The sequence below is a fragment of the Aplysia californica genome, unplaced genomic scaffold, assembly GCF_000002075.1.
Source record: "Aplysia californica isolate F4 #8 unplaced genomic scaffold, AplCal3.0 scaffold00876, whole genome shotgun sequence".
NCBI classification, from domain to species: Eukaryota; Metazoa; Mollusca; class Gastropoda; order Aplysiida; family Aplysiidae; genus Aplysia; species Aplysia californica.
The window spans coordinates 85,281-96,963 of NW_004798146.1; the positions used below are offsets into that span (position 1 = coordinate 85,281).

General features: G+C 39.9%; 1 protein-coding gene across 1 annotated transcript in view; it reads right to left on the reverse strand.

The window, feature by feature from the left end:
• The window catches only part of LOC101862688 (E3 ubiquitin-protein ligase LRSAM1), a gene marked incomplete in the record, with an annotated part of 42,294 nt that overhangs the window by 15,458 nt on the left and 15,153 nt on the right, over window positions 1–11,683 (reverse strand). The window contains 9 exon segments of the mRNA XM_013089112.2: window positions 1,278–1,307; window positions 2,045–2,169; window positions 4,693–4,740; window positions 5,399–5,563; window positions 6,651–6,735; window positions 7,956–8,024; window positions 8,533–8,601; window positions 9,656–9,700; window positions 10,168–10,221. Coding sequence (XP_012944566.1) covers window positions 1,278–1,307; window positions 2,045–2,169; window positions 4,693–4,740; window positions 5,399–5,563; window positions 6,651–6,735; window positions 7,956–8,024; window positions 8,533–8,601; window positions 9,656–9,700; window positions 10,168–10,221 — 690 coding nt within the window.

An 11,683-nucleotide genomic window follows, 5' to 3' on the forward strand; every position in this document is an offset into this window, starting at 1 on the left:
GACATGATGAATCAACCCATTTACAATTCTACTGTGCTTGAACGAGAAATGTCCCCCCTTTGGGAATGGCCTAAAGACACTACAGTTAGGGGCACTGTTAATTTTATGTCAACCAAAGCAAGCAAGCTAAATTCTCAAATATAGTCGAACCTGCTTTAACAGTCACCTGAGCAAGACAATAATTACCTGTACAAATGACCAATTACCATTTCTCCCTTACATAAAAAACAAACAAACATAAAGGCACTCTACTGTTCTCCTCGAGACAATGGGTGGCCATCTTGGACAATTTCAACTATATGGGTGTTTGGCCGGTGCTCTGGTGTGGTTTGCTTCTTCTTTCCTACCAAACATCTGTTGCCTTTATCTCCCCTCCTTCTTTTTTGTGTTTGTAGCTCTCTTGTAACACTCCTAATCTTTAGCACTTAAATGACCTTCATTGTGTAGCAAGTGCTGTAAAACACTTACTAGAACAAATGCGAATCAACCTTAGCTCTTTTGAGAGCGAGGTAAAAAGCTTAAACAATACGAGCGAGTGTAGAACGAAGAAAGAAAAAAAAAGGCACCCATGCCACATATGCTGTGGTCAATGTTCTGTCTCAACTGCATGCATCTGCCACAGCCTAAGAGGTTTACGAGTTCAGAATTCAGTTTAATCTATTTCATCACGCTGCTATCAGAGTTATACCCGTGACTCTGTCAATTATGCCACAGTGATTTTAAAAAAAATACTCATTGAAATGGCACATTCCCAGGGGAATTAAACAAAATGTGGCTGGTAGACCGTGTGTTAACCAAAAATATTAATAAGTCAAATTGCATGAATTCAGTAATAAGTCGTGTGACTCAAAAAGAAGTAATGCTTTCTTTCTACGGATAAGTACCACGTCAAATAGAGAAACAGATACAGCGACATCAACCCCCCGTATCTCTTTATCAGGTCAGTCAGCACATTCATCACATTCATTTTTCACACCTTTGAAAACCTTTTTTTTTAAGGCTGTTCAACAATGTTACAAGACTACCAACGTATCACCCTACACAGACTCAAGGGCAACAAAGCTAGAGGGCAACCTAGAGAGACCTGGATAGATGGAGCATGGCAAACATTGGCATCTCACAGCATCCCCTTGACGTAAGCTTTCCAGCTGGCAATAAAAAGGACTTTTTTTTTCATGACACCAATAAAGGTATAAATGGAGGATAAAAGTAAGTAAACTAAGAGAAAAAATAAATAAATTAAAAAAATATATATATAAAACAGTAAGTATGCTTACCAAAACATTCTGATAAGCATGCACTCCTTCCTGCAATACAGATAGATAAAATAAAATTTTTTAGATGCTACAAAGTAGAAGGAAAAAGATTCAAAACTAACTTGTGAAAGAGATTTTAAGTTTTCAACAGGACTAACACTTACAAAATGACAAAAATGATATGTGTATAACAATTCTAAACTATTGACTAGAGATCAGGTCAGCACTTCACTTCTTTGCTTCAGCAAAAAAATATATTTCAAACCACTAAATAAAATAAAAAAATTTCTTTCAGCAATGTAAGACAACACCCTGAAATACAGTCCAACCTGCTCTAAAGGTCACCTGTATAAGACAATCACCTGTATAAGACAATCACCTGTACAAAAGGCCACTTCCCATTTAATCCCTTGAATAATTTCTACTTTATACTGACACTGTTTAAGACAGCCACCTGTCTAATACAGCCACCTCTCTAATACAGCCACTTTTCTCCTCGGAAATGGTTGGGCATCTTAGACAGTTCGGACTATACTTTTACATATAATATCATCAAAGCCTTTCTCACCCTGGATCAGGTTATAGGCCACGAACAAACACTTTCCATTTTTCCCTATCCTGAGCTAGCCTCTCGATGTTATTCCATGTCTTCCCACTTTTCTGTACATCAATTCCTGTGACTCTTCTCCAGGTTTCACATGGTCTCCCCCTTAATCTTTTACCCTGTGGGTACATTTAATGTCTCAGAACCCAAATGATCTTTGTAAATGTTCTAGGGGACCGCTCACCATCATTTGAGCCTCGATCTGGGAGGCGTTGAGGTATCCCTCGCTGGTGGAAGCTTTGAGTCCCTGCTCTGCCGCCTCCACTTTGAGCCAGTACTTGGACGGATGTTCATACTCCACCTCCGCAGCTGTGGACAGGGAAAGGTAACTCACAATGACGGCGGTACACTCGAGAACTACCAAGCAGGCCATATCAGACACAAAAAAGTTAAGAGAGCAGAAAAGGTGCAGTCAGCCTAAATACAGCAGGACAAACGTTTTCAGACCACAAATCAACATTTTGACCACATACACATAACAAATTTCTTATTATTTTAATTAGTAGAGGGTTTTACGGTGCTCGCAACTGCATAAGGTCATATGAGCGCCAAGGGGTGGGTGTCAACAGAGGAGTCCTTACAGGGAATCAGACTTACTCTGCTCCCCTCTTTAGCTTCAACAGCACAAAGTCTGCTTCGACTATCAAGGCACCCCAGAAATAGTGGGTCACAAGAGTGCGACAAACATACAAAAGAAGTAGAGGAAAAATGACGATAGTAAGGATAAGGGAAAAAAAAGCAGCAGTACCCTGTTGTAGATCAGGCACAGTTATGAGCGTGACATTGATGAATTAGTCCATTTACAACTCTACTGTACTTGAACGAGAAATGTCCCCCCTTTGGGAATGGCTTAAAGACACTTATCCGGGGGGTACAAATTTCTTAAGGATCAAATGTGAAGCATCATTGACAAAGAACGGCTTATGTATTGACAAGGAGAAAAAAAAAAAGAGAAGAATCACATAAAGAAAACCTCTTTCCATATGCTTTCAACTGGCTATTAAGCCCTTCAATGCCACAGGTAAACAGGCCCCTGGGCCATGGGAAATCCCATGAACAAAGGCCGCTCAGGGGTGACCCACTCTACCTCCAATAACTTTTTTATTTATGAATATTTTCTCATGAATTTCTGTTTGTGCATTCTACATTGAACCATATTTCTATTGATATCATTTTGGGGGGATTTCATTTATCTAGAGATAGATGGAGAAAAGTTGGGAGTTAGTAACATGATGCCAAAAATAAAAACACCAAACATAAAACAACACACATTCAAGTAATGATACACTGAGATAAAAAAAGGGGAATACATGTTGTGCGAGTGTCTGTAGGTAAAGAGTTAGTGGCAAGAGACTTTTCCTACCTTATTCAACGCTCGTACAATCGATATAGATCTATATACATGTAAGCCCATCTGTTTTACAGCCAATAAATCATTTTTGCGCGGTAGATGTGTTAGATCTAGATCTAATCTTCTCTTTGAGCTAAAATCTGAATCTGACGCTTTCAAATGGGGGAGAAATGGTGGTAAACATAAAGGGAAGGTACCTCAATAATAATAACAAGATTTTAGCAGTAACTTCCCTTATAATTGGTATCAAAACAACCTCTGTCACAGTCCCGTAAATTCTATGGGCCATAGGCACAGGGCTACACAGTTCAGGCTTGTAAATTCTTCGGGCGCGGCAGCGAAGAGGTTAAAAATCCCAAATTTCAATTTGCATTCATGTCCAATTAAGTTTACAAAAACAATTACAGACAGCAGTCACACAAAAGTGACAATACATCAAATGTAAGTGTGCCTAAAGAAAGGTACCAAAAATTGGATTTTGACCATTTTGAGATAAGGGTTGTACCTTATAGGAAATGCAATGCTCAACACAGGGTTTAAAATTTTTAAAAAAATATCACAAGTAGTTTTTGAGATATTGCACATTTTGCAAGGTAGGGTATAAAAATATAATTTTGAGAAAATGACCTTTTAAGTTTAACGAACATGAAAACACATACAAACTTTTAAAAAACGATTTTTAAAAATGTATTAATTCATGGAAAATTCATTTCCAATTTGGCATTAAGTTGACATCGATATCATGAATGGAATTCAGAGGTAAAAAATTGCAGGGAAGAGAAAACGTGCTTCAACAATAGTTTTTTAACACCTTTTAAAAGCAGTTTTCATTAATTTTTTTTTTTTTATTATACCCTTCCCTCCAAATAATTCAAAATAAAACATTTAGAAGTCAAATCAATGAAAACCCTTTTGAGCACATTATAAAAAAATGTTGGATTTTTTTGTCATTATCAGCCTGCAGCTCAAAATGGTCTGGGGCGACTTTTGGTACCTTTCTCTGTGCGCAATCACAAATTATCAAGAAGTTCCCAAACTTGTATAAGTAAATAAAAACATTACTGCTTAAGATCAGCAAAACTTGAGGGTTTTTTTCCCTTTTTGTTACGAAGGAATGGAGAGCTGGGAACCAATCAGTTTATCAAATGCTGTCATCATTTCAATGTCTTTTTTTTGTACTTTTAAGGGTTCCAAACTTGTGTATCTGCATGAAATATTCATTTTCAAACATTTGACTGGGACAAAAGCAGCCTTAAAATTTATTTCCAGTCCTCAAATGGGCAAGCCAAAATGCAACAAAAGTAAAGCTTCGGTATTGAACATTATCATTCTTCAACAAATAAACTTGTCAAAATCAGCTATCACAATAGTCACTCTCAGTTCGTTGAAAAAAAAAAAGTCTTCTTTTTTTCAGTTCTACATTTTGTCCCATTAAATACAAAGGACATCCTCCAACTGTCCAGAACTATCGCAAGACTCACCCCCACAAAGAAACATCATGACAGCCGCTGTGGTCTTGGAGCAGACTTCTGAAGAAGTGAAAAGTGAGTTTAATTTTAGAAAGAGTTTTAAGGCATTTGCAAGACAATTAGGTCATACAGGTGTCAAAAGATTAGATATATTACATAAAAAGGAGGAGAGATAAGGACGATACATGGCTAGAAACAACACAATCATCCTACTGTTACCAATGTTGTCATAACACACACACTCCCCCTCTCCTTCTATTCTCTCTTTTTTTTTCATCTGTTTTCTCTCTCTCCTTCTACAAGGGGATAGGAAGCAAATCTGGAGAAGTACCTGTCCCTCATAGCAGACATCATATGGATAATGACTTAGCTGACCTTCAGCTCTACATAAAAAAGACTTCCAACAAGACTTTTAGTTCCAAATGAAGTGAGTTAATACAAACACGCAAGTTCAATTCACTCAAGGCCCCTTCACCAAGCAGCAGAAGACAGAACATCTTACTTGGAGACCTCAATACAAAAAAATATGACAAGCATTCACATGCGTCCTCCCGCTCTCACAACCCTCACACCACCATCCCTTACCCCTCAACCACAACCCCTCCCCCCCCCCATATACACCCTTTCAAATTCAGAAACAGGTCTATATCAATTCTATTCTTAAAGCAAGCCCTGATTTTTACACCAGCCTGTGTGTACAACGATGACCACGACTGACCAGGTTTGGGATAGTGCATCTTGTCCGTGTCGAGCACCAGCGTCTCCAAGGCTCGGTTGTGACACAGCTGGACAGGAAGTGAGTGCACCTCATTGCTGGAGATGTCCAGGGTACGCAGGAAGCGAAGATCACAGACAGGATCAGGGAATTCTTTCAGTCGATTGTCTGTTGAGAGATACCGATTTGTCCACACATAGTTTACTTTCGTTCTACCAAAGAGTTTTACAGAACTTGCAACACAATAAGGTCTTATAAATGCCCAAGATTAAAGGTGTTACAAGAGAGTAATAAACACACAAAAAAGGAGGAGAAATTTTGACAATAGATGTTTGATAGGAAAGGAGGAAATCGCACAAGAACACCTGCCAACCACCTGCCTGGTAGTTTACATTGAGTCAGCATGATAACAGCCATATTTTGACATGAACAGGGGGAAAAAAATCAGTGAAAACAAAAAAACGCAGACCACACCAAAGCAACCATCAATTATCTACTATCAAATGGTAAAATGCAATACTAATACTACAGTAAGGCAAAATATGTTCGTTGACATTCCTGAAATCTATTAAAAGTATGCAAAACGTTTGGTAAGTATTTTACAGCGCTCGCAACAACATAAGGTCATATGAGCGCACTGAACACTTTGAACATTTTCAGTACGGTAGGAATTAATTTTGAATTTTGCTTGTGTGGCGGCCGAAGCCTACTCTTTTCGATTTTGGACCACCAAGGGATCTTTAACATGAGCAATTCGCACACATGACCTCTGAGATTTTTCACCCTTATCCAAGAAGGTTAGGTGTTATATTTTACCTACTGCAAGACCAGGAATGTGGCTGAAAGACAGCAGTAAGAAGGAGCTAAGGGGTAGCATTAGAAAGGCTGCAGAAAGAGTTAGTAGTCCAGAGGAGGCGGGTGGAAGGAGGGGGGGGGGGGGGGGGGGGTAGTGGAGACAAAAGCAGAGAACAGAACACAATTAGCGAGAAGGAAAGGAGGTGAAAGGAGAAATTCTTAAAGAAAATTTTCCGTCGACGTCAGGTTTCAAACCGGGGACCTATTGAAAGAGAGGGGAACACCATAAGCTCTAGACCACAAAAGCAAAACGTTACAATGGATAAAACATATATGCAAACAAAAACAGAGAAGCCTGTAAGTTGAATAGTGAGCTATTAACTTACCTGTAAAATTTTTAAAAACATGATAAAACTACATAAAAAGACATGAACACCAGCCAGCAAAAACTCCTACTCACGTTTCAAATTAAGGGTCTGTAGTGCCGAGAGTTTGCTGAAGGAATCTGGGAGGGACTTGAGCTTGTTGTGGGCAACATTGAGCACCTGCACAGGAAAACAAGCGGAGACCTCGCATTATTTTCATTTTTTTTCAAATACTTCACTACCGTCTTATGAAAAAAGATAAATGCAGATCTTCTTATGCCCCTATCAATACAATTTGGATCATTTAAGAGGCAGGCTTCGACCCATCATCATCGTCCAACTGGTTTTTCTACGTAGGATCTATTACCAATGTAAAAGGTTAAAGAACCCCCACCTTGTAAAACCAGTCAGATGATGGGAACCAACTCGAAAAAAGATGTACAAAACAGACATTTTGGAGTAAAGGTGGACAGATGAACTGAGCGAGCAGGACGGTCCAGTATATGATAGATACAGGACTTCAAGTGTGATGCGATCGAGAAGCAGAAGCAGAAGCAGAAGAAGAAGAAGAAGCAGAAGCAGAAGAAGAAGAAGAAGAAGAAGCAGCAGCAGCAGCAGCAGCAGAAGAAGAAAAAGGAGGAGGAGGGGGAGGAGGAGAAGGCGAAGAAGAAGAAGGAGAAGAAGAAAAAGAAGAAGAAGAAGAAGAAGAAGAAGACATTTTGGAGAGGAATTGTTGCTGGTCTCCCGCTCCTCAGGCCTAGCCCAGACAAAAGAAAATTTCCACTCGCCACACTGATGAAAAATTATTTAAATATGACGTTACTTGGCAGTGAAAAGAGACAAGAAAGCAAAAATTGCCTCATTTGCCTTGTCACAGCTTTGTGAACTCTTTTTCCATGAGGGGAGGAGATCTTATAGAGTTCTTTCATCTTTCTACTGGGATGTATCCCAGTAACATCAAGTTGATCCAACGGGCAGGGTTGACAAAGCTACCCTCCTAAATGATTAATATCATATATTTTATTGTATTGGTAGATATGTGAAAAACAATTTAAAAAATCATGATTTAACCATCATTCCCTTTCTCTTTCTCACCCTGGATCAAGGTATAGGCCACAAAACAAACACTTTCCACATTTCCCTATCCTGGGATAGCCTCTTGATGCTATTCCTTGTCTTCCAACTTTTCCATACATCAATTTCCGTGACTCTTCTCCAGGTTCCAAGTGGTCTTCCAATGCATCTTCGATTGGCCGATTTTTAACATTGAGAAAAAATTATACATCACTAAAGTTCAAATTCACTGTTCTATCTTGTCATATATAATATTATGGTCAAGTTTTTTATATTATCAATGGCAAAGAAGTGAACAAACAGAGTGAGAAGTCGCGGAGAGATACCTTTAGGTTGGTCAGACAACTGATCTCCTCAGGCAAAGTTTTGAACTCATTGTTGTGCAGATCTAGAACCTGTGAAGAAGAAAAAAAATACAACTTCAAGGACCATTTCGCTTTCAGTAAGAAAAGCTAAAAGAAGATACCCCCCCCCCCCAACTCTCTTCCCCTCCTCTCCTCAATCTCCAACCCTTTGTTGTTTTTTTATCTATCATTTTTCTCGCCCTCTCTTTCTCTCATCTGTGGTGCAAAATTTGGGCTCTTCACTTTGAAAGTAAATGTTATTATGAGTTAACTACACGAGGAGGTGAGACATTTCACACAGTATCTCCACCTTTCTGTTGAGAGGGAGTCCCACAGCTTGAGTTTACCCTGACAGGCACGGTGACAACAGCCTGTCAACAAAATCACCTAAAAAGTGCCCATGGGGGGCACAATGTATACACAATTATCCTCTCTCTCTCTCTCTCTCTCTCCCCCCTCTTCCTCTCTCTTTTTCTCTCTCCCCCGTCCCTCCCTACCCCTCCCCCCCCCTCTCTCCTTCTCTCTCTGGGCTATCAACAGAAAAGAGAAAAAAAATCACCTGAAGGTAGCTGAGCTCTGCCAACTCTGAAGATAGGCTGGACAACCAATTGTCATGTAGCAAGAGAACCTGGAATACAGAAGAAAACATTGTAAATCTGTCTGTAAATACTACAAGCAGGGTGTCAAATTCTTGATATAGACATAATATTTATGTGTGTACTGTAAACCACATTGCCATCCTGGGATCAATACTGGGATCAATAAAAATGTAAGTTATCTATTTTAATTTTATTACAACACTCTCTCAGGGCAAGCCATTCTCACACTATAACCAGCTGCTTGTGGCTTAAACGGTTCACATGATACCAAACATATCTCAATATGACTGATTTGAGCACGGAGGTGTGGGAGTGAGGCTGCGGTTGGGGGGGGGGGGGTGCTTATTGGGGCAGGGGCACAGGAAGAACAAATCGACAGCTCAGTGTAAGACTCTGTCATATGTCACTTTTCCTTTAGTTTTAGTAAGAGTTTTACGGCACTTGCAACACAATAAGGTCATATAAGTGACGAAGATTAGAGGTGTTACAAGAAAGCAATAAACATAAAAAAGAAGGAGGGAAGATCAGGACAAAAGATGCTTGATAGGAAAGAAGGAGCAAACCACACCAGAGCACCCGCCAACCACCCACTAACACTTTTCTAAATGGTGTACGGGGAAGTGTTACCGTAAGCAGTGAAAATACAGTCAAATGTGCTGTAACAACCACCTTTTCAAGACAATCACTATTACAAACTAACACTTTCCATTTGCCCCCTTGCCTTTTTATTTTTTTCTGTACAACAATGACTCTATCCAAGACGTCCAACCATCTAAGACAACCACTTTTCTCCCGACAAAGAGAGGCCATCTTGGAAAATTTCAACGGTAGTTTTTGCTTGCTGTCGGGAGCAAACAGGTTGAAATGTTTGAGTGATGGGTTCTATAAACAAGACAGCTAATCAGACAGCAAGAATGATCTCATAGCTTCACAGGAAGTGTTCTAGGTTAAAGATATATCAAGATTTTTAGTCAGAACATAACTAAAACTTAGGGCATTATCAGGAGCTTGTTTTCTGCCTTCAAACTGACTTATCTTATGTCTAGTAGGGTGTTACATCATCGTAAAACAAACATGACTAACCTGTTTTTGAAGCACTTTGCAGATTGCATAAACACCGGATGGAACCTGTACACAGCACAACAGCATTCCAGGGAGAGATGAAACAGAGCAATTATTCATTACAAAAACAACCATTTAGCATTGACATACAACTGACAGAAATATAGGGCTCTCAGTATCCTAAGAATCACACACATTCAAAATGTACAGACATGCGCCACCAGTATGACAGCAGGGAATTGATCGGTGAAGACAAACTAGGGTCCATTGTCTGCAATGGCATTTCTGTATCAAGGGAAAATCAGACCTTGCATAGTATAAACACGTTTTGAAATTTGATGCTGACGCTGGTGTAAAAAACCGCCCACATTAAAATTTTAAAGATTAAGTGGCAAGAGCCAAAGAGCATGGGTCATTTAATAATAATAAATCGCATTCATGCTGCGCATTTCCATTTTCTAAAGTATGCTCAATACACATTACATTCATAAAGATATCACATTTAAAAATGAACACCAAAACCAATGACTCACCTCACGCAGTTCACAGGACGACATGTCAAAGCGTGGCTCAGGATCTTGTTGTGCCTGGAGGCAAAAACAGACAGCTTATTTCCTAGACTGTTTGTTAAGTTAGTGTTTTAAGGCATTTGCAACACAATTAGGTCATACAAGTGCCAAAGATTTGAGGTGTTTCAAGAGAGTAACAACCACAAAAAAGGAGAGATAAGAACAATAAATGTTTAATATAAAAGTACAGTCGAACCTGTGAAAGACGGAATCGCAAGGGAGCCAGAAAAAAATTCCATCTTAGACATTTTCCATCTTAGACAAGGGAATTTAGGGGGAGATGGAAATGGGGGGGCAAGCAGTGATCAAAACTTCACACCTCTCAATTGCTATCCTGTCCGATAATGACATGTGTCAGTCTTACTTATCCAATTACCACCAGCGCTTGCCTTTCATAGGACCACTGTTTGACCTATTAAAAACAGAAAAGTTTGAACATCTTTGCTTCCACCCTTAGCCCCACCTACCGGTGTGACAAGCACAGTCAACCAATGCCACCCCTCACTGCCATCATGTAACAACTCTTTTGTTGGTTGGCCGTACGATCAGGGAGGCAGGCATTGGTCAATCTAATTTCACACCTCTGGCATCTGGCTACCCAGGAGAGTTTCCGTAGTGGCTCGCTACTCGAGCACTCTCATGGACAGTTGTGAGATTTCACACTTACACTACCCTGATCATCTGCAGCGCTCAGAGCTCACATGATGGGGTAACATCTTGGTGCCCCAAATTAAGGCGCCAACGGTAACATCTACCTCCAAATTGCACCCCTTTTCCCCTTCCTCGCCCAGTGGCATGGCCATGGCGTTAAGTTTAGGGAGCCAACGGAACCAAACTTGCGAGTTTTGTTTCAAATCAGGGCTGAGCGGGTAAAGCATTTTCCGTCTTAGACAGATGAAACCCTTGGAAGAGAGCCGATTTTTGTTTCCGTTTCCGCATTGGACAGGTTTTCGTTTTATACAGGTAATTATCAAGGGGGGAGCGGGGAGATTCCGTTAAGACAGGTTTCCGTTAAGGCAGGTTCGACAGTACATCAGAACTCAGTCCTTGTTAAAACAAAAGCATTAATTTTTAAACGTCTTCTTTTTATCTATACTCATTATCTCACAAAATGTAAGGACATATTACACAAAAAAATATTCTGCCAATTGTTCATTATTTACTGGCACACTATATTGACCGAAATGTCTCAGCCAGAGATGCGCAACAACCCCCACTCTTTCATTAAGTACTTGATACACATCAGATCTTATTGCCTTTTTCATAGCCTCTCTACTACAAAAAAAGGGGGTTTACAGACGTAAGGGGATGAAGACGGAACAAGAGTAATGAAATGGAAGAAAGAAAAGAGAAGACAACTATATTTACACAAAAAAATGAAGAGTGTAGGGTGCGGAGAGAGTTGAAAAGAGTAATGAGGCTGGAGGAGCCAGAAATCAAGGGGGAAGTGGAGGATGAGAGGATGGGGAGGAGGGGGGGG